General features: G+C 47.9%; 1 protein-coding gene across 1 annotated transcript in view; it reads right to left on the bottom strand.

Moving 5' to 3' along the window:
- Window positions 1-5,921: 5,921 nt before the first annotated feature.
- CACNA1I (calcium voltage-gated channel subunit alpha1 I) overlaps window positions 5,922-27,814 on the bottom strand; it is a gene marked incomplete at both ends in the record, with an annotated part of 145,899 nt that continues 124,006 nt past the window's right edge. Inside the window, 16 exons of the mRNA XM_082752386.1 lie at window positions 5,922-6,623; window positions 8,057-8,253; window positions 9,011-9,176; window positions 9,536-9,652; window positions 13,927-14,073; window positions 14,717-15,061; window positions 15,808-15,929; window positions 16,509-16,587; window positions 20,218-20,288; window positions 20,945-21,078; window positions 21,657-21,766; window positions 23,443-23,594; window positions 24,655-24,847; window positions 25,798-25,887; window positions 26,372-26,497; window positions 27,568-27,694. Of these exons, the coding sequence (XP_082608512.1) occupies window positions 5,922-6,623; window positions 8,057-8,253; window positions 9,011-9,176; window positions 9,536-9,652; window positions 13,927-14,073; window positions 14,717-15,061; window positions 15,808-15,929; window positions 16,509-16,587; window positions 20,218-20,288; window positions 20,945-21,078; window positions 21,657-21,766; window positions 23,443-23,594; window positions 24,655-24,847; window positions 25,798-25,887; window positions 26,372-26,497; window positions 27,568-27,694 (2,878 nt within the window). The remainder of the gene's footprint in view (window positions 6,624-8,056; window positions 8,254-9,010; window positions 9,177-9,535; window positions 9,653-13,926; window positions 14,074-14,716; window positions 15,062-15,807; window positions 15,930-16,508; window positions 16,588-20,217; window positions 20,289-20,944; window positions 21,079-21,656; window positions 21,767-23,442; window positions 23,595-24,654; window positions 24,848-25,797; window positions 25,888-26,371; window positions 26,498-27,567; window positions 27,695-27,814) is intronic.

Below are 27,814 nucleotides of genomic sequence, written 5' to 3'. Positions count from 1 at the left end.
TGTTACTTTTTCTTTTTAATATATGTATATATATAATTTTCCAATTTATTTCCTACGCCTGGGCTTACTATAACATCAGAAACTAATCAGTGGCCAACTGATTAACAGTCTTTCCTGTGTTATTAACTTTCTGTTTGATAGAAGGTCATTTTTAAAGACTGTGGCAAGAAAGTTAAGTGTACCTGTATGTGTGAATGTGTGGGGAATATGTAAGTGGAGGGAACACACACCCCAGTGCAGAACTTTTATCCAGGCCACCCCTTCACATCACTCTTGACTCTTTTTTAGAAATACCTATTATTATCCAGCATGTATGTAGCATTTCTGTGCGCAGATTGTATCTTGAAACAAAACCCTCACAAGGCTCAGATAAGGACGTGGGTGAAGAAGTGTGTAAATTGGAACATAAATTAACTGTGACGTCTTAATTGAGAGGAGAAATGGGGTCATCTGCTTTCATAGTTATCATCCCAGCAAAGATTAGAAGCAGCTAAAGGTGACAGCAGTTATTTTAGAGGAAAGCCCACCTGGTACTTCATATCCAAAGCTGTGATAGCTCGAGGGCAAGGCTCTTTCCAAGGACTGGCAGGGTAATAAAGATGCCTGCCTGTGCACATACTGTGTACCTTGGGTTCTTGCATGATGTCTCCCCTCTCACATGGGTTGGCAGCTTTCTCCTAAGAAGGCACTTCACAATTTAAGAACAAAAGCTTGGATTAAAGTTGTTTCACTGAAAAATATTTTCTCTCTGGCTTGCCAGCACTGATGGTTTGTTTTGAGGTGACATCTGCACCCATATGGGTGTTTGTGCCCAAAGGAGGTGCGGCCACCCTGCTTGCTTGTGCTGGTGATTGCTTGCCCCTTTTTTGGAAATGCTCTGCCAGCTTCTGCTGTAGAAATACAGCAACATGGGGGGACATACCCTGCCATCTGTGTGATCCCATCACAGGCACGAGTGAAAGGGCAGAGCCCTTATTGCTGTGACGGCTGCTGGAGCAGAAGAGGCATGCTGAAAAGTGGTGGCTGGGCTGCTGGTTTTGGTGGGGGTGAGAGCTCTTCTCTTGTAAATTGAGCACATCTGCTCTGGAAGTGGCCGGGAGGCATAAATATTGAATATCACATTGCCAGCTCTTGTTCAAAGTGTGTCAGGATCTTAGCAGAAATAAACACGGGGCTTGGAAATATGCAGAAGAAGGGAAAAGTGCTAGAGAAGAAATATATATATCTAAATGAGAGGGAAGAAATGAATGATAATTCAAAGATACCGACATACTGAGCTCCTACTGGAAGCCAGTGCCTAGCAAGGAACAAAAATAACATGGAAAAACTGAGAAGTAAGGCAGAGCTCATAAAATAAAGTATTCATGAAGACCAGGGAAGTGAATATTTGGAAAGTCAGGTCACATGCAGATAAACTGAACTGGATGGCATACATCCAGGGGCCTGACTTTGCAAAGCACTGAGCACCTCCTACAAGGTGTGCTGCACGTTTTGTATTTCAGCCCACCAGAAAATCAGCGGGGTTTAATTTTCCTCCTCTCTGTGAAGTGCTGGTGATGAGAACAAGAAAATTGAAGCTGCCTACCTCCACATGTTCTGTAATAAAAGTTTGAGTTTTCAGTTGGCAACTGGCAGCACATTGGCCAAAATAACTCTCTGCTTCCAAACCAGTGTTACGACACCTTTTGCTCTCATTGTGTGGGTGCAGAGGACATCTCCTGTGGTGTCTTGAGGGCACCTCACTGGCTGGAGACCTGAACGCACAGCAGTGCTGACTTCGTAAGAAAGGTGATAGCCGGCATGCTGGCCATTGCTTCCCGTGTTTCTAATTTAATAAGGAAGCTTGTGGTAGTTGGGATGAGGAAGACAGATGAAGATGGAGAAGGCAGGAGAATTAACTCCAGCAGCATGCCTTGTTCGTGTGGAAGTACTGGGAAAGGGCCTCTGGGTGCAGAAGAAATACTAAATACTGGTGTGTTTTCCATGGGCAGTTCAGAGCAGGTGAGAAGTTTGGGTGCTGCTCTGGAGCTGGACTGGAGGATGTGGGAACACAGGAAAATGTACATGGAGGACTTAGAAAAAATGATGAAAGTGGTGGAGAAACTGTTTCACAAGGCAAGGTGGAAAGAGCTAAATGCATCCAGCTTGGTAAAGCAGGACGAGAACACGTGGAGGAGATTGGCTTCAAGCACGGCGAAGAGATGATCTTGGTGACAAGTGTGGGGAAGAGCAGGGTGTGAAGGTGGTGAGGCAGTTTGACACAATGGAGCGATCTTGGGCTGGCAACAGCAAGGAGCTTCCTAGCAGGAGCTGCTGCAAAGCGTTCCCCCGTGGGAAGCAGGGAGTAGGAGAGGCTGGGCAGATCCTGGGCTGCCCTCAGGTGTTGTCTGGGAGGTGGGCGGGTGATGACGGAGGTTTTTGCTGGTGCTGACAGCTGGGAAAGGCAGCTCTCACCAGGAGAAACCACGCAACCTGCCCCGCTGCAGAGAGCCCCAGATACACAAGGTGTTTGCTGGGTGTTAGCATCCTGAGTCCTCCTCCTTGGGAAGGACGCATGTTTCCTCCTTCCTCTTCAAACAGTTAGTAAATAATTTAAAGAGAGAGACAAAATATTCTCTAAAGATAACCTACTCTTCTGTTTCCATGGCAACCTCCTTCCAAAGCCAGAAGCCTTCCACTGGAGTCATACGGTGCAGGGTGAAAGTCCTCTCGTGTGGAGGCAGAAGCAGGGGCATGACCCCGTTGGGAGGCAAAGGGGAGACCTCATGCAGAGCACAAGGGCTGTCAAAAAAAACACCAGAGAAGCAAAGATTTTTCCCTTGGAAGCCAATTCCACGGGGAACTGATAACAAGCTGAGAGCACATCCACCCTGGGGCCTGCTAGTTGCCCTGTGAGGCCTCCACCACCGCCTTGCTCACTGTGGCATGGAGGCAAGGAGGGATGGCACACGAGATGCCACCCTGGAGCAGGGGCTGCAGGGTGGTGAGGGACGGGGTGGAAGACACCCTCTGCAGAAGGAATGGGCAGGATTTTGCAGAGGCAGCAGGTGATTTGGGCTCCTCAGAGGAGGAATCGGGGCCTTCAGGCAGCGTTCATCCCTCACAAAGCCATTCCTCAGCCCTGGGGGGAAATCCAGCCTGTCCGTCTGCCCATAATTCTTACTCCTTGATCTCACTGGGGAAGTAGAAGCAGCCAGTGGAGTGTGACCCCCCTTCCCTCCCAGCTATCTCACCTGCAGGCCATGTGCCTATCGTGACCATATAGCTTCTAGCGCTGTGGAAGCCCACCTACAAGTCCCCTATGGCCACTTTGCAGGAAACACCCTACTTATCGGTCTGTGAGGGGGTTGGGCTAATTAATATATTTTTCCCCCATTTTTTTTTTGTTTTGGAAGCCCAACCTCTGGCTTCTGGGTTTGAGTTTAAGCCTCGTGTAGTCTGATTTTGATGTTTGGCGGTTTGGGGACTGACTGCCCTCCTTCCCCAAGAACAAGGAACTATGTGTCTCATTTCTCCTCTCTGCCCCTAGGAGAGCGGGCAGGGGCAACTCACCCAAAGAACAACGAGCGCAAAAAAAAAGCATTTAAAGACCCTTATTATTGCTTTAATAAATCTGGACTGGAAACTTTCTGCAAGGAGGACCTGGGCTCTCCTGTCCTCTGTCCACAGGTCTGACCTCCCTGCAGTCAGTGTGCACACTGCCAAGACAACAAACACTCCTTTCAGCAAATAAGTCCAGTTCACGTAGTAATTATCCTTTTCCTTTCTGTTGTTTGTCCCAATTGACGTGATTGCTGTTTACAACTCCAGTTCATAAGATGCAGCAGCAGCTTAAAATTCAGACAGGTAATGATAAAACCAGGAAGTCTGCGGTGTGCCACCCCCTCTGTGATGCCTCAGATGCCAACGGGGAGCGCTCTGCTGCAGTGACCCTCTTGATCTGGTGGGGAAAAAAATGGGATGGGAATCCACCAGTGAGCCCTGCTCTTTCTCAGAGTACTGCATCAGCCTCCCCATCTCCTTAGGGCTGCTGTCCTCCCTCTGCTGCCCTTCTCCATTTCCTCTGAGATACCTTGGTGGGTCTTGCCTGGGTCAGGAGGAAACATCCCAAATTCTAAATGCCCCCTGGGTGGCTGACTGATGCCTTTTCCCACCCACCTGGAAACCTGGCCAGGGCACAAAACCAGGGGAGATGTGGGCTGGCCCCAGCAAGGAAGGAGATGCGTGTGGTCACATTGCTGGAAGAGGAATGGGGGACACAGCCCCTGGAGACCTTACTGCAGCCATGTGGGAGAGGATTGTATCTCTGGATTGGGGTCCTGAGGCAAGGCTCGGTTTGAGGAGTTGGTCTGCCCTCTCCCACCACCCCATAGCACATGGGTGGTCTCCTGCGACACAGCTGGATGCAGCTCCCTCCTTCTCCCTCTCACCGTCTGGTGAGCCAGCCAGGACACAACACACACGAGCACCCTCACATCTGTGCACGCACACACACACAGACATGCACACTGATGTTCCTGTTCCCCACATCCACGGTTGCACACTGAGCAGGCCCCTGATCCCAGCTACACTGATGGAGGTTGGAAAAACACCAGAGGATGGAGGTGACACTGGAGAAGAGGCAGAGCTGTCACCAAGCCAAGGATGCTCTTGTAGAGTCTTCCTGCTGGGATGTAGGGCAGGGTTAGTATCCAGTCAGGGGGCCCACTACAGTTTGTGTTGAAGCCCCCTTTGCTTTTATTTGTCCTTTTTAAAATTCTATTTTTTGTCATCTTTTAATATATATATATATAGCTATAGATACAAAAATAACAGATAGGTTTCTCTAGAGATGGTTTTTGCACCTTTGGGCTTCTAAAAGAAAATATCACAACTACTGCAAATGAAAGGGGAAAAGTGCAGTTTCCCCTCTCCCTATTTTTTTTTTAACCTCTCCCTCCCTCTCCTCCCCTGCCTGTCCCACTCCAAATTTCCTTGTGTACCTTGCACATTTTTCCCCTTAGCAGTTTTCTTTCTTTGGAACAAAATGCAAAGGACAAACCCAACAAAACAGCTACAAAAATACACCACGGAGCCCCCCATCCCCTCCACCCATGAGCACACCCTCTGTGCTTGCACAATCCCTTCAAAGCCAGGCTTTTCACCTCAAAACATGTCCCGTGCTCCACAGCTGTTTGATTTTCCCCGCCACCAGGGCCAGATTTTCCCGTTTTTCAGCAGTGAATCCCCTTCAAGCCAGAGCTCCGCTGCACTACACCAACAGAAGCGCACAATCGCTGTTTGGCCATTTTACGCTAGACCTGAAGACCTGGCCCACAATTTTTAATGTTTGAAATGGAAGCATGAACAATAAGGAAGTTCCCAGAAACAGGCAAGGCAAGCCCCGGACGCTCTTCCCTTGCTGCTCACCCCGCTTCCCTTCACCCCACCCTGCTTGCCCACCCTCCTTAATTCTGCATAGCACCTCCTTCAGCCCCCATTTGCTCCTTCCTCCTTAGCACTTTCTGAAATTCGTAATCTCTCGGTAAAAAAAATAAATAAATCAATCTCTCTCTATATATGTATATGTATATAACTGAATGGCTGCCAGGCAGCAGTCACCTGGCCGGAGGGTCCCGTCCCTCCCAGCCCCATGGCCTTTTCTAGTCACTGTAGTCTCTGCAGTGATGGTCCAGGTCTTGCCCTCGGGCAGGACTGTTCCCGTATTGCTTGCACTCTCCCACGCCTCTGAGGTACGGTACCAGAGTATTTATTCTATATATATATATATATATATTTATGTATATATATATATTTATAATTTTTTGTTTGCCTGGTTCTTTCTCCCGCAAATCCTTTGGAATCGCTGCTGGGGAGCAGCTGGCGAAACGCGCTCCCCATGCTGGCAGCCGAACGCTCCCCCCCTCGCACCCCAGGGACCCTCATCTGTTCCTCTTGCTGACCCCGTCACCCAGCTCCAGCTCGGACGGCAGTGGGGAGCCGCGCTCCCCTGTCCCCAGTCTGCCAGGGCCCTCCGGCTCCTCTCCTTGCCCAGGCGAGGGGGTGTCCTTGCAGAAGTCCGTCACCCACGAGGGCATGGAGAGGAAGCCCCGGGGGTCGACGGTGTAGAAGGGCTTGGCGTGGTGTGCGGCGGGGCGGCGGGGCGAGGGGCTGGCGTGGAGGCTGCTGGTGCTGCTGCACTTCTTCCCCAGCGTCAGCCCCGGCGGTGGGGGCGAGAAGAGGGAGGTCAGCGAGAGGCTGCTGAGGGTCTCCGAGGGCTCGCTGTTGTTGCCGCCCCCCCGCAGGCTGCTGCCTGCCCCCTCCTCGTCTGAGGGGTCCATGGAGTCGTGGTGGGTGCAGCCGGGGCTGGTGCTCCCGCCGCTGCTGTGGCTCCGCTGGTGCCGGCGGATGCTCCGCAGGCTGAAGAGCCCCCGGCCCCGCAAGCTGCGGCGACGGGAGGCCGGGGAGAGGGGGGCCGCCAGGGGTCTTTGGTCGCCGGCGGCTGGTACGGGGCACAGGGCCACCGGGAGGTCCAGGGTGCACTGGGGAGAGTCGCTGAGGTTGAGGCTGTCCTCCAGCGTGGTCTGCAGGCTGCCCGCCGAGCTGCTGCTCCGGCTGTCCAGCGAGGTGTCGCTCTCGGGGGCCTAGGGAGCAGCGGGGTGAAAACACACAGAGCTCAGGCAAGAAGAGGGAGAAGACACTTCTTTTATTTACTTTTTTAAAATGATTTAGGGTGTGAAGAAATAAATTAATTCCTCTCTCTCTCCCTGCTGTTGAGGATGGCAGCTACTATCCACTTGAAACATGCTGCAAGTCTAAATCTACCCTCGTTTAGTTTAAAGCCATTTCTCCTTGTCCTATCACCACCAATCCTTTCATCCACCAATACTCCCAAGTCCTTCTCTGCAGGGCTGCTCTCAATCCACTCATTGCCCAACCTGTGTTCGTGTTTGGGCTTCCTCCAGCCCAGCTGCAGAACCTTGCGCTTGGCCCTGTTGAACTTCACGAGGTTCACACAGGCCCGCCTCTCAAGCCTATCGAGGTCCCTCTGGATGGCATCCCTTCCCTCCAGTGTCAACTGCACTACTCAGCTTGGTGTTGTCCAATCTCTAAAACCATAGCTATTCAATACAGTTTACCTCACATAATGAGAAGTTTACCAGTTTCTCCTTTACAATGGCTCAGTACTTTTGCCCCAGCGCTATGCCAGCTCCAGAGCTCTCTCTCTTCACGTCTAAACTTCTGCAAGAAGTTCCAATGCTGCAACAATTCAGTGGCCTCAGTTCAAGGCTACATTTATCCCTAGTGAATTTATACACATTTGTATTGTGCCAACTGTGTCTATCACGTAAAACTGGATTACATATAATTTATTTTTTTTTATTTTGTCTGGAATAGTGTCCCTGTACACTTCAAACAGGAATTGTTCATGGAGTATCTTCCAAGAACAATAACAGGGATCTCTGTTGTGCTTTCATCTCTCTGTCTCCTCTGCTCTTCAGAGACACTTGATCTTTCCTCACTGCTTTTATTCTTCTCTTCAGTGAGAAATAGCTGCCTTTTCATAAAAAGACAGCACCTCTCTGGAATGCAAGATCTAAGTGGGCAGGGGAAAACTGTGAGCTCTGGGACGTGGAGTGTGGATGTGGCATGACAGACTGTGGAGGATGTAGGTGGGGAGAAAGCAGGTGTGTGATCCAGAGTCACGGCGCCTGGAGGGGCCACGGTGGGTATGCGGCTGCCATCTCCCTGGCTCACTCTGTGGCTGCTGTGCATGCAGGTGTCTGCACTGCACTTGGTCCAGTGGCTCAGGGGTAAGCTATAATGGGATGTGATTTCGTTCTCATGTGGGGCTAGCTGCAGCTGTCACACTACTTGTTGATCCAAAGCAGAAGAGCACATAATTTCAGGGGCTAGAGCTATGCAATACTCCTTTGGTGTAAAAACAACTCTCCTCCCCAACACTCCTGCACCCTGCAGTCCCCCGTGCTCCTCCAGCAGGCCAGATCCAGCCAGGTCACCCAGCCTCTGACCACAGCTGGTCTCTCTCCTTCAGAAAGGAAACGGGATTTCTCACCTGGTGAAGAAGTGAACAGTTCACACTCGGAGATCTCAGTGATGCCCATGAGCCTTGCAGAGAGATCTTAGGAAGGTTGCGTGGACACGAGACCTTCTCAGGCCCTGTCTGGGTGGCAGAGATGGCTGGGTGGAAAAATTCTGCTGGTACAGGTAACAGAGGGCAAGATGTACCTGGAGAAAAGGGGCTGGGAGGGACTGACAAAGCACCAAGATAAACGGGGAAGAGAAAACAAACAGAAAAAAAAAAAAAAAGTTTAAGAGTCCTCCAATTTCATTTGGTGTCTTTTCTGCTGTTACACTGAGGGTCCTGCAAGTCCAGTGCATGAAGGGTATCTGGTTACACGCACTCCTGGCCAAGAAGCCTCAGTCTAGTGTTCACACCATGAGTTCCTCTTTCTGTACAACAACCAAAACCTGCTCCAGACCCTGAAGATCTAACACAGCTCAGAGCTGTAAAGCAACAGCCCAGCTTGCCTCTCCTGTTGCTGCTCTTGGAGGGAAAGGCTGAGCCATAAGGGCTTCATTCAATCATGTATCACTGCCAGAGGACTTTCATCGCAGGTCCTGCAAACCAGGGGATGAAGGGAGATAAATAAACTGGTGATTTAGGAAACCTGGGGACCACAGGAAGTCAAAGAGCACTCAGTAGTGGAACGGGAGCACTTCCACAAAGGGCAGACCTGCTGTGTGTTCCCTATGGCTGTATCTGAGGAGCCTGGTCTCAGGGGACACACAGGCAGGTCTGAGGGAGGGTATAAGATATACCAGTTGAAGAAGGAAATGCTCCTTACCCCATTCCTGAGGACTGGTAAACTGAAAGCTAGTTCTCGGTTAGTGTAACCCCACATCAGATTACCTCCATTCCTGGCAGGGGGGAGGCAGGAGAAAGGCAGAGGAGCTGCACCAACCCACACTCTCAGCAAACCTGGAGAATGATGAGAGCTGTCCTCACCTTTGGTACCTTCATGCTTTAGCCAAGACTGGACTGTGTTGAAAGGAGTTTTCTCCATTTCACACAAGTAACTGTCTGGGTTTGTAGAGCCATCCGCGCTGGATATTGGGAGGAGGCACTCCCCTAAATCTCCTACCCCAGTGGAGTCAGGGCTGTCCTTGCCATCCTGTTGGAAAAAAATAAGTGAAGACAAAGCCTGGTGAAATTTAACAGCAGACAACAGAGTGGATTTATCAAAGCCTCAGGAAGGGCTGACTCTGAAGGTATCTTCAAGTTATCTGAGAGATCCTCAGGTTTCCCTCCCAAATCCCCTAAATTTAGGCTCATTCCAAGGCAGTTACTGACAGCAGTGAAGGAAACTTTCAAAAATGTACATCCTTTTTTTTTCTCTTCTATAGAAAATCTCTTGAAAAGTGACCAGCATTTATATTCCTCAGGAGGGACACTCGGATGAATACTGAACACTTCAGAAAAGCAGGTACAGAAATACAGAGTGCAACATGCCCATGACCACCTGGGGCTAACCTTGGTCTCCTTGGGACTCAGCTGAGACGTGCTGCGATTATCTGACTCATCTCCTAGAAGGATGGAAGAGGACTTGTCTGAGTTGAGAGATAATGCTTCCATTTCGGCCAGCTGGACCTGCAGGAAGGGAAAGGAGCTGTCATTGAATGTCTGGAGCCCATATTTCAAGCACTCACGCCATTTATGATGGATAAGTAAGAGCCTGTAGACCCGAGATGAATTTTACATTATATTCCTTGGATACATCAGGTACTGCCTAACCCAGACCTGGGCTGGACAGGAGAATCCAATTTTTAAGGAAGCTTGAACGTAAGATCTGCAAGCAGCCCACCGCCAGTCCATGCTCCCCTAGTGCCAGCATTGCAGAAAGGAGTCCTGAATCCATCCCAGCGATACGGCTGGCACAAGGCCCTGCAAGTAAAGCCAGGCAGAAAAAGGGCTCCCTCAGGCTGATGATAAGGCAATCTGCTCTGCTAAGGGATGGGGATTGAACCCATCCCTCTGAAGGCGCCAAGGACAGCCCTGCTTAAACATGAAGGTGTTTTCATTCCAGGGATAGTCATGCCTCTTGCAGTCCATGCCAGTATCATGCTTTTCATATACTCTTACCTTCATCACTGAAACCCCACCTCCCTCCATCTTTCCTGCATATTCTATCTCCCCTCACCTCTAGCCTACCCAAGACCTCAGCTAACACCACCCTCCTTCCTGTTCGCCATCCCTAAACTCACCCCTCCAGCCCTCGCATACTCAGATCTCTTGATTTCTGAAACCAACTCTGACTACTGCATCTTTCTTGTCCTTGAGGCTCAGCTCTGCTCCAGTCCCATGCCTGAGCTTGCTTCACCCTTCGGCCTGTTTCATGCCATACATTCCTCCCCCCCCCCCCATCCTCTTTCCTCCAAGCTTTTAATTCCCCTCTGCCTGACCTCAGTTCATCCTATAATGCCTGAAAAGTACCTCCTTTTTCTAGTAGCCTAAGCAGCTGCTCTATCCCTCCTGTGCTCAACTTTCTGTTGTTGGTCTCTAGAGTCCCATCAGTTCCCACCAGCAGCACCTGATTCAATAGTTATATTCGGGGTTGTCTCAGTCAGGAGAGCTTGCTTCCTGGGCAGTTATCTTGTCCTCCCCTATGTTTGTGTTTGCAAGAAGTAGGCACAGCTTTTGTGCTCTAAGAGCAGGTGGAACATTTGGAGAGATGACTCCTTCGAGCTGGGAGTTTAGTGGCCTGGGCCAATGCCAGAGACTGGAAGTCTCCATCCTTGGATAAGGCACTTTGAATATACAGAAGGGAAAACCTGAGCTGGATTTCCATAAAGGGCATGAACAACATCCACATTTGGGTCGTTATTCTGACATACAAACTTGGTGCCACTCAACCATGAAAAGAGCTCAAAACCAACAACTGCTGCTTGGAGTGCAGACACACCAGAGAACCCACAAGGACATTGTGTCAAGCATACTACACAGCCACCAGTCAGCAACTGCTTGTGTATAGAAACACCGCCCTCATCTAGTCCCACTTAATGTGCGTACTCATCCATTACTCGCCTAAGTGCTTGTTACACCAGAACAGCCTTACAGCTGTGCTCGTAGAGATGTGAGTGTGAAATCTGATAACATCTGCGACTACCTTCTCCGACCATAAAAAAAAAGGGTTTCAACAAAAGCCAGAATCGTCTGTTCTTCACTGAACCACTTGCTCACAAACTCTCATCAACTTGGAATCCTCAAAAAAAGCATAATCAACAAAGTTACAAGTAGATAAACTGCACATGCAAAACACTGTTCATGGCTGCTCACTGACAAACCCCTGCCACTGGCTAGCTAAGCTATCAGCCAACAATATACAGATGTCTAACAGTCAACCAGCCCAAAAATGAAAGGATAGAGATGAAATGAGAATAGGTTAATCATATGAGAGAAAAAAGAAAAAAAAAAAAAAAAAAGTAATGTTTTCCTGTTTTGTTCTTATAGTTTCCATTACTGGAGAATATTTAAAAATATTCTGACTAAAGATGAAGGGACAAAAAAGTAAAATAAATGTGGGGATGAGTACAATCTATAAAAAATGCTTGAGGTGTCAACCACAGGCACTGAACCACGCACATCAGAAAATTACTAGTTGCAGATATAAGCTATCTATAAAACAGAGCCATGATTAGGAAAATCCTTAATTGTCCAAAGAATTAGTTTGAAAATCAGATGCCAAGAGTTTGACTTGTAATGATGCTGACACTTCTACTCAACACAGTAGAAAGCTTAGCACATAATAATAACTTTGAGCCAATGTTAAGTGTTGTGTTTATCTGCTTTGCTCAGTATCTTCCTGGATTAAACCACAACTGAAATGGGAGCAAACATTTTTGTCTGATATGTGATTGTTTTCACAAGGGCAGAGTTAAGGGTGATTTGGTGTGCAGCAAGCAGATTGTTTTGTTCAAAGGTACATGTGCTGGAAAGGACTAGATAAAAACTGCTCTGCCTGTATAAACTGCTGTTGTTTCTGAGACAGTAGGAATCTTTGTGTACAATATAGAGCTAGTACTAACGTACAACTCTGGTTATGTTGGTACACCTTAGTACACTCTAATTAATTAATGACTATGTATATTGTTATGTGCATTGATGGTGTTAGTGCTGGATTCAAACTTAGCTGTGGCAGTGTGCAGTAATTTGCTGTTGGAATTTTCTCATTGTTTTTCCTGCGATGAAATATGAAGAGAAGGTCATGATCAACCGTGACTTAAAATCCTGAGCTTTAATTTTGATTCATATGTTGAGAAATAAAAGATCTACATTTCATTATTAAAGATATTCCTGTGGATATAGATAATTTCTTTCCAATTCCACATTTTAGAGGTACTGAAATATCAATTTAGAAAAATAATTTATGGCTCTATAATGGCCATTAGAAAATATGGTCTAAGAATAATTATTTGGTGGTGATCATTCCATTAAACTCTTTGCTGTGGCTGTGGGTTGCACTTGAAGATTTTGCTGTCTAGTTTCCTTGCTGGGCAGGTGAGAAAATCTGTTGCTGTTGTCTTTATTCCCAGGCAGGGTACTGAACACTATCCGGAAGGTTTTCAAATGCACCGAACTAGTTGCAAATTACTTGATTTGGGGGTAATCCTTCCGGAACGCTTTAGAAGACCTGATTTTTCTGAGAAGGCTGAGCACTGACTGCTGAATATAAGGACTTATGTAAGGCACTGGAAAGTACAGTGACTTGAAAACTAGTTATTTGGCTGTATTAATGCAGTATCCATGGGTGAAGTGTTGCAGCACTGAGAAACTGCAGCAATTTTCTCATTCTGGTATTTTCAAAGGGAAGCCATTGGGACAAGTAGAGAGATGAAAGGCAGAAAAAAATTAAAGCATCAGAACTAGGGGTCCAAAGCTAAATGAAATATTGTTGTCTTCAAATTTGGATAGAGTAATCTGCCAATGAGAGCTCTATTCCCAACTTTCCTGGTTTCTTTAAAGGCAATAACAACATATTAAGCTATGGTGAAGGAGATGGTGAAGATTGCCACTGATGACAGATGAGACAAGATACTGACAAGTCTAACCATGATCACAGTACTTAAACATAAAAAAATGATTTCAGAAAGAAAAATAATTCTGCTTCTCACCTAACTTCTCCCAGGCTACTTTGCTCCTGAAGTTTTACAACTTTAAAAGACTAATTGCTTACAAAGTGGTTTTCCAAAGCATGTACAAACTTTAGGAGCACAAGTCTAAGCCACTGGATGTCCTGCTCTTAGCAACAACCCATTTGTCAGCTAACAGGCTCTACCTTTGAAAATAGACTCTAAAACTTTCTCAGTGGGCGCATCTTTATTTAGTTTTTGCTCAAACTAATTAACCAGTTTTCATCACAGACCAATCCTTGCTCACAGACAGTGACTCGATTCAACAAGGCATGTAAACATGTGCTTAACTCACCGATCTCAACAGGGAATAAGCAAGCACGTGCTTCAAATGAAGTCAAAACATGTGCTTAAATTGAATTGTCCCCAAGTGCTGTTATTGGGGTGCAAACCTTCCAGTCCTTTGTACATGAGCTTGAACCTCTGCTCTTCTTGCAGAACTGAACACAACACTGCCTTCACAGTCATTCCTCTACATCTCGTTCCATCCCTCCTGACCTCCATCCTGGCACATCTCAGCTTTCTGCCACCTCAAGCATCCCCTCATGACTAAGGAGGGCAGGCTCGTACCAGAGGCAGTATCAGCAACGCGTGACGGGTGGAAAACACAGTCCAAGTTCTCTGTCTACACAATCTACAGCTAAGAGCACACGCTGGATGACCTGCGGGCATGTGTGTGTGGGTGTGCAGGTCTTGGGGGGACAGTCCCCTCACGCATCCTCGTACGCAGGTTACCTCTTGCTTGTCATGGTTACACTTCTCGCACATGGCCGGCGAGGAGTAATGATGGAAGACGGAGCCCGATAGGTTATCGATGATCATTAACTCCCCGTCGAAGGAGTCCTTAATAATTAAAGAGACACTGTCCAGCCATAAGTTCTCCTAGGGGACAAGAAAGGGGGGAGGATGGGAGAAATCATTTTAAGAATGCCGAGTTTTTTGCTTCAAAGTTTCTTGTGAATTTGGGGCTGGGTTCTCCACCCTGACTCATCTGGAGCAGTACCTCGTTCTGCAGGTACCTGCACAGGATCACTGGGGGAGCATTTGCTCCTTAGGGTGTAAAGGTGCAGAAGTCCAATGCAAAAAAAAAAAAAAAGAAAGAAAAGAAGGATGGACTGTCTTCAATCACTTCAGTGCACCATGGCACTGCTTATGCCTCCCTTCCAGCTCTGCTGGCATGCCTCACTCTTGATCTGCCATTTCTCCTGCTCTCTTTTCCTGAGTTTCCCTCTCAAATTCCTCCTAACACATCTTCAGCTGATCTGCTCCATCCCTCTTCTGCTGGCCTTCAGGATCCTACACCACGATGCCAAAACTTCCAGGCAGCGCTACAGGACCCATTGCTGTTACCTCCTTTTCCCTGCACAATGCTACCAACTCAGCTGTCTACTGCTGGAAGCAAACCCCTCACCCTGAGGTGGAAGAGTCTGCCTGCTGCTGCTATGCCTTCAGTTGTCTAGGCTGCCTGGCTTCTCCCCAAAGCCACTTGCTGCAGTCTGGTTGGTAAGCTCAAATGTGTACCCACCTGTGCCGGAGAGTAGCATCTCATGCACAGCCGTCCTTCAGGATCTGTTCTCCCACCACTGCCTCCTGTTCCTGCTCCTGCTCCTTTTCCCTGCCCTGAATTCGGAGAGCCTGACTTGCGGGAGCACAGCCCATGCGAAAATTCCAGCTCAATCTCAGCATCCATCTCCGCATCCTCCTGGGCTTCCTTGTTGCTGTCATCCAGATGTTTCATGAGCACAGCTACCACCACATTGATGAGGACAAACTGGGCTGTGAGCACAAAGCTGACAAAGTACAGTGGGGAGATGAACTGCAGGTTGCTGAGGCAGCTCCGGTCATCGTGGCTGCAGTCACGTAAGGTATCCTTGAGGGGAAGCAGGAATTGGGAGAGAACGATGGAAGGAAGGAAGGACTAAAGTAAGAATACAAGCTTGGCTGCTCTATCAAAAAATACTGATGCCACTGGAAAGAACAGAGCCGACATTTCCATCACCCCACACCCTTTAGAATCACGAAGTCCCCCAAGAATCAAGGACATTATCTGACCACAGGACACAACTTGTACTCTCTGCTTCAAAGCAAATGTGCCCAAAGGTGTACAGAACAAACTCCTTACAGACCACTGCATGTTGCTGCCACTGTAGCGCCATGTGTGTGAACTGATGCTGTCTGGTATTACCATCTTTCATCAGGCTCAAAAGCACCATATGTGTTCAAAGAACTCATCTTCCCCTCTCTTCCTATCCTTTGAAGGAAGGATTAATTTGGATTGCTCTGGTAGCTCTGTAGATGGCTTCCATGTAAAATTCATTACTTTTAACTTCAGTAATGGGCCTTATGACAGCAGATATTCTCTCTTAGCTGGGATGGCCTTGCTCCTTCCAAGGACAATCTGCACTTCTCCCAGCCAGATGGCTGTAGGACCACATGAGCCCAGGATCTAAGTTACCATATTGGGGTGGGAGATTCTGGCCAGAGCTGGGACTTGACCTAGCAACTCAGCTCCTGGGCTTCTCTCCCTTTTCCAACCAAAGCACTGCTGAACTGAGCACAGGTCAGAATTTCTCCTTCCCCATAGCAGGGACACCCACGCCACTGAGGCCCAGTTACCTTCATGATCCCATTCCAATTGTCACCTGTGGACACCTGGAACAGCGTGAGGAAAGCCATCCCGAAGTTCTCAAAGGTGGCGTGACGGCTCATGCCCTCACAGGGGTTCTCGTCATTGCACACTGAAAGGAAGGGGATCACAGCTTTCAGTGGAGGACACACTGCCCACCCTGAGATCAACAGCAGGAACTAGGGAAAGGCACTGCAGGCTCCTCACAACCTGGACATCTCAGCTAATGGCCTCAGCACCCTGTCCAACAGCAGGCTGTTGCCCAACAGTTGGCTGTCAACCAGCAATACAGAAAAATCACTGATAGCAATGTAACTCGGTTGCTTTGGAGGATCCTTCCAACAATGTCACTGGGCTGCCTTTCTTTTTGATCGATATTCCATGGCAAGAGATACAAATAACCTTTTCTGAGTTCTTTTCTGTAACCTTAAAGCAGTATCAAGGAAGGCAGTGCAGAAAAAAAATAAAAGTTTAGGAATGAAAGAGAAACCAAAAATTGTTTTTATTCTTTTAGGCTGTTAGAACAATACAATTTTAGAGGGGAAACTCTGCTTATATCAAGTATGCAAAAAGGAGAATAAAGGACACCAAATAATTCAGTCCTGTTATTGAATGAGTACCAAGCTTGGGAAACCCCATTTTCCCAGCGGGTCTGTAGCTCACACCGGAGCACAAGCTGATTGAGACTTACCTAGTTTTCCAAAGAGCTCCACTCCTAGAGCAGCGTAGATGAAAAAGAGCAGCATGAAAAGCAGTCCAAGGTTCCCCACCTGAAAGCAAACCGCATGGTCAGCCTATCCCAAAGCCTACCTCATCCAAACAGGTGAGTGTGGATAATACCCAAACCGGTTTCTGTCTTTCAAAGTCAGAAGAGAAGAGCAGCAAACTGCCAGCGTACAAATGCAACCAAACGATTACGCAGCACATGGGAAATCACTAGTGATGGCACCATCCATGCTACAACAGCCACCAGCAGACTCAAAGGATGCTCTGTTCCTAGCTACCATAGCACAAACTCTGCCCAGGGCTGACTGAAGTGTACAATTTTTGGGCCAAGTGAAGGCAGGCATGTTGGAGCAGGGGCACAGAGAAACGAAACCAGTTTGGATGGGTGAGGGCCAAACTATGTTTTACAGCATAAAGCCATGTGCTGCAGTGTTACGTGCCCCACCGAGCTGCCTAAATCCCCTGAATTTATGTTTTTTGAAGCATGACAACAGGGCTCTAAAGGAATGTGGGTGTAGGTACCCCAGCTCCCTCCATAGGCAGAGGGCTGAGCAGGGCTTGTGGAGGTAGGTGGGAAGGAAGATGGGTGAAGAGGCACTTTTAAAAATGCTAAGAGAGGAGAGGAGGGGAAGAGACTATGAAAAAGCTAAGAGGGGCTTTTGTATCCTGTAAATAATAGGGCAAAGTCGGATTTTTGGGCTTCTAGCAGTTGCTGTTTAGAAATCCCACAATGGGAGGATTGCTGCTTCATGGCACACAAAGGCAGCAGTGTTACTAGCAACGTGTGCAGTGCCCCCAGTGCTTCTGCCCCCACGTCCTCACTCTCCCAAATCACTGCTCTACTTCAGAATCTTGTGCATCCCAGCGTGTGGGGCATATGGATTATATATGGGAAGCGGGAGGGGGCTTGGAATATGCAGGCTGAACAGCAGCAGAAAACACCAGTAATGGTTACCACACCATTGGTGGAGCAAGGGGAGGCAGGGATGAGTTAAGGACCTGGTATTCAGGTGTTTTTGAAAAACTGAACAGTGTCTGATTCCAATGCTTGTGAGGGCTTGTGGTCACTGGGCCTTCGTTAGGATCAGCTACTTCGGAGGGCCTAATTTAGTCATTGCAACTGCTGTGACATCCAAATTCAGAAGATAAATGAATGATTCAGCCCACCCACTCCACTGGGCTGCCAGAACCTGGCTCCCTACATATGCAGTGGAAGGAATTATTTCTGATGACTAAATTGGACACCATAGTTAATGCTCTGAACACACACCTCCATCGGGCATTAAAAGAAGAGAAGCTAATAAAATTTAGCTAAGGGCTATATTTCCAAGGCGCTCTGAAAATTAAAGCTCTATTCACTATTTAGAATTGTTGCTGTGTAACAAAGAAAGGAAGAGAATTGAAACAGGACAACTGGAGGAACCTTATATGCCATTAGCAAGCCAAAATCCCTGATGTGAATCTGTGCTCTAGGAACATAAAGAGAAAGGTCGAGAGGAGGAAAAAGCGCAAGGGAAAGGACAGCTTATTTTAAACTGCTTCTTTTGGCAAAGCCAATAAATCTTGGAGAATAATATTACAGATAATTCAATTGTCCCCTGAAGACTCAGTGTGTAAAATATGGAGACTAAATTCAATTTTTAACAGTGAAACTGGGGGATTTTAGCCCCGCTTTGAGAGCAGATTTTGACGCGGCTTTAACTATGGAGTGATTTTTGATCCCTCTGTTATATAACTTTATTAAGTGAAGCCAAGCCATTATAGAGGGAAGCAACAGCCGGTCAATAGCAAGTGGATTGATCATAGACTTTGATGCTGGAAGGATTAAGCACTGCTTGTTATTACCTTCCAGGGAATACCTAGAAGCCAGACCTTTAGACATCTGCTTGTGAAGGTACTGTGGCAGATACTAATGACCTCCAAACGACAGATCATCTCAGTTAGCAAAGGGTCTGTGGGTGAGTGTGAGAGAGAAAAGAAAGAATTTGTAAAGAATGGAAGAATATGCTTGTGGTTTGTGGCTAAGACTAGTGAGCTGGGTTTGAATTAAGGTCCTGGCTGTGTTCTTTGCCATCCTGAGCAAATAACTTCACTGCCCAATGACTCAGTTTCTCCATATGCATTGCAGAGATATGAACATTTCCTCTTCTCCTATTTATTTACGATATTTTGGGGGTAGAAGTCCAGTCTCACCATTTAAGTGCAAATATACTGCAGAGTCCTCTTACCAAGGGCTTCTAGACCCTACTTCAGCCAGCTTGTCATATCAGTGTGCATTTATCTGGGCTGCAGAATAAACATGTCACAGACATGCAGATCTGGAGACCTGCTCCATTTCAGATTCTTGCCTGAGCAAATTACTTGTGGCTACTAGAACGGAGACGAGCAAGATGCAGAGGGGCTGCACTGAACCAGCCTGGGGCAGCAGAGCCAGAGCTAATATACTTCAGTGGCCCAAAGCTACAAGAACACCCTTAATCTCCCATTCTTCACATTGTTTAATGTACCTCAGCCCCAAAGTATGCTCGATGACAAAGAATATTATTATGTATCCTGTATATGAATTATATAATTATTAATATATAAAATTTTAAATTATTACTGCTTAATAATAATAATAAAAAAGAACAACACAGAAGATCAGACAGAGCTTGGGATCCAGGAAGATCACAGCATTTCCCCCTGGCTTTTGTGCCATGAGATTCCCCTAATTCAGATTGACATCATTTATTGTCACTAACATCGGAAGTAAATTCCTTGTGTAACTACTCATGCTGTTTTCAGATTGATTCTCAGCTCTGCATCACTCACCAAGACTGACATATTAGCTGATAAATCAACTGACAAATGCCCATGCATTTTGATATCATCCAAGATAGCTGCCTGCTCAGGGCCTGCCAGGGGAACGACTGATGTATGATCAGTAGAGCGACTTGGTGCCATTACTCCTTGCTTAACAATTCTCTCTTGAGGATCCAAAAGGAAGGGGACCGGTCTCCCAGGCTGCTCATCCATCACGGAGGATCCTCTCAGTAGGCTCGGTGCCTGTGTAAAGCACCGTGTCAGCATCTCTATTCGGGAACAGCTGCCGCTCACAGCTCATGAAATCCTTCTGTCTAGCTGTCTTGTGGTAGACACTTAACTGCCGGCTGCGTGAGCCACAACAGAGCGCGTCACTGCTTCTCATACATGAGAGGCTCAGAAACGTGAAGGGATCCAGGAGGAGAAAGGAAGAAATGAAAGTAGGGAGGGGGAGGCACTGGCTAAGAAAAGGAGTGACAGGAATGTGAGTGAGAGAGGGGAACATGCAGGGAAGGGTGAGAGGGACAGAGATACAAAGACCTGCTTTCCTCTTGAAATGGCTGCCAATCACTCTCCCCTTCTTACAGAGAAAGAAGAGAGGAGCTGGGGACTAGCCATAAGTGGAAGACACTAGCAAGACATGATGGGAAGAAACCTGCCCTTTCCCAAGAATCAAGAATTCATTCAACAACTAAAGAACAGAGATGCGAGGTGAGCTGTATTCCCATGACTGACTTGAAAATTTGGGCAGCGTTTTCAGGCAGTTGCCTGCACAACACAGTCAATACCACCTTTGAGACATGCAGAGAAGTGACCCTTTGGAAAAAAAGGTGCAGAAAATGAGAGTCTTGGGGGAAGCTTATGTGTTTTACCTGTGGCAGGGCTTGAACAACTGTATCCAGGAGTGCTCGCATTCCTGTGGCCATCTTCAGTAGCTTCAGGACTGCCATAACAAGCACAAAACTGTCACTCAGACACTCAGAAGGTCCATTATTTTATGTAACTTACTAATGTCAGTAGCACAAGACAGATGCCGATTTCCCCTTGCCCTAGAAAAATTGGATTGTCCCTTGTGTCCCCATTTTCCCTTTTCCCATAGGTCACCTATGCCTATCAGGCTCCTTCTGCTTCACCCAGATATGGTCTGGCCAAGAACCCTCTTTCTCCCAGCAATCCATACCAACTCTCCCTCTGCTCTGAATTTTCACGATTTTTACCACTTTCCCTTTCTCCAGCCACCATCTGTTAAGGCAGCTTAGCACATCTTGGTGACAACCAGGAGAATTCAATCCTCTTCCTGTGTAAACTTTAACCTGCTTGGCGATCTCTTCTCCAAATGGCCATACTCAAGCCATAGAAAAATAACAGGAAAAATTCAGCTCTGGCATGATCTGCTCACCTTTTTGGTCCTTCACCTCCTGTTAAAGCCACTTCATCTAAATGCCTGGCTTAAAGAAACCAGAAAACCTTAGCCTCTAGGCTGTCCTTTCCATTCTCTGCCTCCCTCCCAGCCTCTACAGCTACTGCTTGAGGAGTCACTGTACTAGGTCCCACTCCATGGCCACCTACACCCCTGCCTCTAACCAGTGTCTTTCTCACCCCGGGCAATGCGCAGCACCCTCATGATCCGAATGATAGTGGGGTTAATTGGGAGAGCAGCATTGATTTCAATCTCTTCCAGTGTGATGCCCATGACAGACAGCAACACAATGGCCAGATCTAGCTGGTTCCACCTTAAGAAGAAAAAACAAAGAGAGTTAGGGAAGACAGAATTTTTCCACTTCCCTGAAAAAGAAAGTGAATTGTTTCCACTTTAACCTAAACATTCCTTTACGTATGAATCCAAGGCCCCACTCTGAGTCAGCCTACATAGGCTTTTGCAGACAAACAGAGATTCACTTTGCACACATCCCGAGCAGCCAGAGGCAAGCCAGCCCGATCTGAAAGCATGGAGCTGTGTTACTATGGTGCTATGCTTTGACTAATGGGCTCAGCTTTTTATGGCCTTACTACCTCGAATCAGCTTCATTATATACGTTCTGCTTCAGCATGCTCCCAGTTTGCCTCAAGGGCAGGAAAAAAAATGGCTGTTTCTGAGCCCACCTCCTTTGCTTTCTAGCCTGACTAGTAGATGCCAGCCAAGAAACAGTTCTTGGACAATTCTTATTATTGCCTAGGCATTGCGGCTCTGCTGTGCAGAACTGAAAGGCATTCTGCTCCTGCCTCACACTCTAGATAGGGATCCACCCTCAAAACCTCCACCCGAAGCCCAGCTGTCCCACAGCCACATTTGACAGAACCCTCTGCTCACCTGTCTTTGAAGAATCGCCGCAGACCGAATGCCACCAGCTTGAGAACTGCCTCCAACACAAAGACAGTGGTGAACAGGTAGTTGCAGTACTTAAGAGCTGTCTCCAGGGACTGCCAGCAGAAAGAAAGGGTGAAATAATTGAGGCAAGAGCAGTATCAAGCCCGTAACCTGTGGGAGACTCTTCCGAGCACCAGGAATTTGAGAGTAGATGGGGAAGCTGCCCCATGCCTCCTACTTACTAAAACATGGAGGCCACCTTCTAAGAACAACCATTAGCTAGCCCCTCTGCACCATGTTGTTCTGGGGATCAGTTATTGCTCCTTTCTCTTGTACTTCTTGGTATAAGAGGGAGGAGGCTACTGCAAGGAGAGTCCACTAAGTACTATCAGCCTACTCCTCTGCCAATAGCCCATGCCATCATGTTAAAGACACTGGCATAGCTATGGACCAAAAGTGAGGCAAGAAGGTTACTTCGGTTGTGGATAAAAGCCATATCTCTGATGGGAGGAAATCCTTCCATGCCTTGACCTCTGGGACAGGCATGTGTCACCTCTCAGATGTGGACTTCTGGTTGGTCATTGTGCTGCCCCTTCGCCACCACCAAGGGTCAATGGGATCAGTGGGCAGCACTTGGTGGCACCTCATACTGGGAGCGTTCAAAGCACTTTGGCAGGATTTATTATAAGAGCCTAACAGCATGGTTGTACCAGAGTGTTAGAGGGGAAGGAGCTGAGGAGTAAGAAAGAAGACTGACCTGTTCTGATATGAGCAAAGGCCTGACACAAGGGTGACAAGTAAGGACTGCGAGTTCCTGCAGAGTAAAACTGGGCACCACCAGGAGCAAGATAAAAGGTGGGCAGCTGGGCAAGATGGATGAGAAACAGAGGACGGTGGCAGCAGATTTGAATGATAAGAGACAGATTCAGCTCCTCATCAAAGCCTGAGATACCTTGAACAGCATCTACTCAGATGACACAACTGTTATCTAAACCAACAATCTCCTCAAAAATAAACTGAAATACCACTGAGCAGATATCATAATGAATGCTTTGTCTGCATACAGAGGCAGAAAGCTCCTCTGATATATGCAGCATATATATTTTTTTTTTCCCATCAGAGACATCTAGAGCTTTCCCAGGAACTGAGAGAGGTACCTGGTCTTCTACAGCCTAAGTATAAGACTTCTTTGGCCTTCAGAGCCCTTTGCTGGGAATCACTCCCTGCAGCTGAGAGAGGCCCTGCTCAGTGCTTTACCCCTTCACCTTCTCTTACAGAAAACAGGTGGCTGAATGGAGAGATCCTCTCCTGAGAGAGCCAATCCAGTCCCCACAGTTCAGGCCATACGACAGGAGAACTGGTCTGACATTTGGAAATATGATGCAAAGCCTGAAGCTCCCTGGACACTGCAGCTTCCACCATTCTTCTTGTTGGGATCCAGGGGAAAATACAAAGCAGGCTAGGCAGCTAAATTTGGGTGACCCATATAAACCCTTAATAATAAAAAGCACAGAGACCTAATTGCACAAAGCGTTCTAGTGGACAAACTCTTGCTTATATGCATTATCTCTATTGAGTTCAGGCAATAATATATGTGTGAGTAGGGGCTGCCTTTCTGGGTACACACCAAACTTACCAAACTCCTCAAGTATTCCTGCTTACTACATTAACTCTTGCCAAACTTTAACAATATTTTTAGAGACACTCGTGTCCTCTTCTCGTAGACAGAGAAACATAGTAAAATAACATAATTACTAGAGACAGAACTTATCTCCATGATCTCACTCACCACAGGTTGGTTGTAGTGCTCCAAGGACATGGTGACCACGTTGAGGCAGATGATGAAAGTGATGAAGATGTCCAGATAGTGGCTGGTGCAGACCGAATGGATAAGGAGGCGTATGGGGCAGTAGGTAGCATAGTACGGCAAACGCTGTGCTTCTTCAGTGGAAAGAGGGAGATGGGGAGAGTTAGCAGGAAATTGGAAGAAAGAAAGAGATGGGTAAGAAACATTGACGGGTGAGCAGGTATAAATGTGGTGATGGGCGGACAGACAAGGGGATGAAGGCAGAAGAGAGAAAGAACAGAAAAGGATAGATAAAAAATAGGGGCCATAGGAAGGAGAAAAATGAAATGCAAAAAAGAGGAAAGTAGAAGTGGGGTGAAAAATAAATAGAATAAAGAAAAGGAAAGGAATGCTTAAACGAAAATCTGTCAGTCTATGTTTGTGGGAATGGTGCTAAATCAGCATTTCATGCCTCGACAAATTAAGATCACAAATGATAAAAGGGAGCAGATGGTTCCAGGAGAGGCCCCAGGGTGTCACAGGAGAGAGGAAAAAACTGGAGCACGGGAAGGGAAAGCATGCCCATGGGCTGTGAATGGAAGAAAACCATCAGTCTGGGGTAGTAGGGAAGATATCCAGGGGCAAGTATGCTTTTGCAATTTTTGCTTAAAAGTAATACAGAAGAGGACAGGAACACCAGGATGAGGGGTTGCTTCACCCTAGCGGGTCTGGGACCCCAAGGAGTGACACTACAACACTGATGAAAAGAGCCAAGAACAAAACACAAGAGTCTTCCTCTTTTTTTTCCCTCTCCCTTTTCTTTAAATTTTGGGTTAAACACAATAGCCTGCCCAGGTCTTCCCCTTAACACCAGCTGGAGATGCAGGAAGCCCAGGAGGTCTACTGATGTGCGCATGTCTTATGTTGACAGTGTGTGCCAGCATGTGCACAAGTACATTTTGGTACATGGTATTTCCCCATGGCTTCCCTGACACCCCAGCTTCCCTACAGACCTCATAAACCACCCCCTCTTCCCCAGACCACCCCGGCATGGTGTGTAGCGACGTGGCAATGGCACGGGGAGGAAGGCTCAGAGCACGGCCACAAGCGATGCATTTCAGAGACCGGCCCGTCAAGAAAGAAAAAGAAGAGGAGAAGGTTTTTGTCAGAAAACCTTGGCCTACGAACCGACCAAACACTTAGGCTGTGCCTTACTCCTTCTCTTCTTCTCCAGGCGCCGCAGGCGCTTCTCCTCCCGCCGGCGTGCCTCCTCGGCCTCCTGGTGCTGCCGGCACTTGTGGAAGTTCTCCACCACCACCCCCACAAACATGTTGAGCACAAAGAAGCTGACGATGAGGAGGAAAGAGATGAAGTAGAGGAGCATCCAGGGGTTGTTGTTGGTGACCGGCTGGAGGAAGGAGGAGAAGAGAGAGGCAGTGGTCAAGTGGGTGGTGGTATAGAAATGATAGGGGTGGGAGCCACTGTGGTGATTAGATGCTGGGGAGGGGGGCATGATCATGAAAATGAGGGGAATGGGCTGGGAAGAGCTGAGGCTGTATGCAGGGCAAATTGTGATTGACTGGATTTTGGCATCAGTTGGTGAAAATATAGCTTGCATTGATGGAGCGGGTGAGAGTGAAGGGCAAGGGCCCACCTGTACAGAGTCACCCACAGTTCAGACACAACCCCATCCACAGAGTAGGTGCAACCCCAATACATGGTAAAACAGTCCAGGCACTGGAAACACCTTTGGCTCAAGGGCCAGTAGAGACCACATTTACACACCACCAGGACAGCTGTCAGACCCAGACAGAAATGTCATTCAGGCTCAGAGAAGAAAGGAGGCCCTGCCTTTACTGGATCTCCTGACAAAGCACATACAAAGCCAACAGTGGTGCATCTTGTGTGGAGTTTCAGAGGTAAATGGAGCATCATCCCCAAGGTTCAGGCCTGTGGCAAGTGCTTACACTAGCACTATCAAGGTCATTGCCTTAGCAGCAGAGGAATAGCACTACAGTGGGCAGGAGCCCAACAGTCCCTGCTTATGGGGTATTAAAGCAACCATCTGTGGGCTAGGAAGGAGCCAGCATGCCCAAAAATGTGTGAGGCTTTGTTGCTCTGTTAGAAATAAAGACCTTCCATGTGATCTGAACTGGTTGGAGGGTGAGAATTACCACAGACACCCACTGCACAGCCACAGCTGCACTTCCCCACGTTGACTTGGCACAGCCTTGACCCAAAGGATTCAGCAGGGACTCCTGGTTTGAGGGAGGTGTTCAAAGCAGGATGTTACAGCAAGCTCCCACCTTTCCAGCCCAAGGAAAGTCAAAAGGTCCTTTTGCAAAGAATTCTTTATACCTGCTGGTCTACAGCCACAGCATCTAGTCCATTATACATAATATTGACCCATCCATCCTTGGAAGCCAGAACAAAGAGAGACATCAGGGCCTGCAACAGAAAAAGCAAACCAGATGTGAAGCAGGTGCATCTGGCAGGCTGGGAAAAGAAAAAAAAAAAAAAGCGTGGTTTATGCTCTAACCACGAGTGTTGAAATACTCTTCCTGCCTGCGTCTCTACACACATCAAAACCTGCTCCTTTCTCTGTCAAGGAGGGGCAAGGGGGACAGGAAGCCAGACCCACCAGAAGAGAGAGGTCATGAAGAACATCTGTTTCACAGCAGGAGGGAAAAAGAAAATCAAGCTCTCTGCTGCCACTCTTTTTCTTTCCCCTACAACCTATGAGCATCATAATGATACCAAAACATGAGTGACAGACTCTCTACGTGGATACCCACACCAAATAACTGCTCTTCCTGGCACTGGCATCAGGCTTTTTAGGCACTAGACATCTGTGCTCCAGGAATAGGTACTTATAGGAGGAGACAAACCCTGAGCTGAGTTCCCATCAGAGCTGGGTTGCAGGCACACTCACCTGTCCCAGGTTATCAAAGTTGTACTTGTGGTGCACCCACTTGTAGTTGGCAGCCACGCAGTCGGATCGGTTGGTGATGTTCCTGATGTCGACTCCCAGGCAGTGGTAGAACTTGCCTTTGAAGAGCTGTGAGAGAGGAGCAGCATCATCAGCCCCTTTTGTACCAGGGTCCCCCACATGCTCCCTGGGATGTACAGAAGCTCCTGAGATGGCAGGGGGCTGCAGGGCTCCCTCTGGCTATAAACCAGGTGGGTGGCGAAGGGGAGGCATGGGTGAACACCGGCACATTGTACAGCCCTGGCTGATGTACTGGTAAGGAGCCAGGGCCACACTTGTAAACTCAAATCTGGCTTTTCAGCCTCCTGTACTGCCCCAGACCAGCATTGACTGTAAGTCCTCACTATCTGATAGCTGTTAGGGCAATCTTTTGGGACCCAGTTAGAACCACTGGCCCAAAAGAAAAAAAAATCATCTTCTATACAGCCACTGAGACCAATCTCTCCTCCCTGCCTCCCAGTTAGCTGATGGGGAAAAAAAGATCTCATCTGAGGGTAAAGAATCAGAAGAAACATCCCCTCCTTCTTAGATACTTTTTTTTTTTTTTTTTTTTTCTCCTGCAAATCTGCACTGCTGTATCTCTTCTGCCCAGGGCTCCTTTCCCCATATGGAAGGTACTGGATTGTGCATTTGTACAGATGCATCAGAGCAGACTAAGTATAGCGCATTCCCTGAGATGGAAGTAACGCCCACGCCCTTGCTCCTCTGCAACGCAACTGCCGAAAATAAAGAGGATTAAATAAAAAAATAAAAGGAGGTTGTGGGTGGACTTCGGGCTGGGAGTGAGGGGGAGGAACAGAGCTGACTGGAGGCAGGGTTTGTGCAAGCAGGTATGGAGCTGCTCGCCCTTGCTGCGTGGCATGGATGTGCCCAGTGAGCCAGCCCTGGGCTGTCCTTGTAACACTGACCCAAACCCTGATCCAACTCCTGCCATGCATGCACGAGCATTAACTCCCGTCTCGCACATCCAGCAACACTTGCACTTGCTGAGCAGCTGGCTGCCCTTGCCAAAGGCCACGGGGACATTTCGGTGGGAGAAAGCTAGCAGAGGTGGGAAGCTACAGAAGGTTTCCTGGCTTGCCTGCCCCTCCTGCTCTGTCAGGGGCATAAGGGCCGTTTGAGGGCAATACCAGCCCTACCTGCACACCCAGGATCCCGAAGATGATGAAGAAAGCACAGCAGATGAGGACAATGTTTCCTATGGGCTTGAGGGAAGAAATGAGCGTCTCCACCACCAGCTTCAGGCCAGGGGCTCGGCTGATGACTCTGGAAGGGAAGGAAAGGGAGGGGTGACAGAGGGACAGAGCAGAGATGTTCAACCCCAGCTAAGTAGTTTCAGCAGAAGTGGGCCCCTGCTCTCCCTGTGCAGTGACTTGTCAGTGGGGA

This window comes from Aythya marila, assembly GCF_965140915.1.
Source record: "Aythya marila genome assembly, chromosome: 1".
Classification (NCBI taxonomy): Eukaryota; Metazoa; Chordata; class Aves; order Anseriformes; family Anatidae; genus Aythya; species Aythya marila.
The sequence above is the reverse complement of the archived record's forward strand: the minus strand, read 5'-3'. Positions and strand labels throughout refer to the sequence as shown.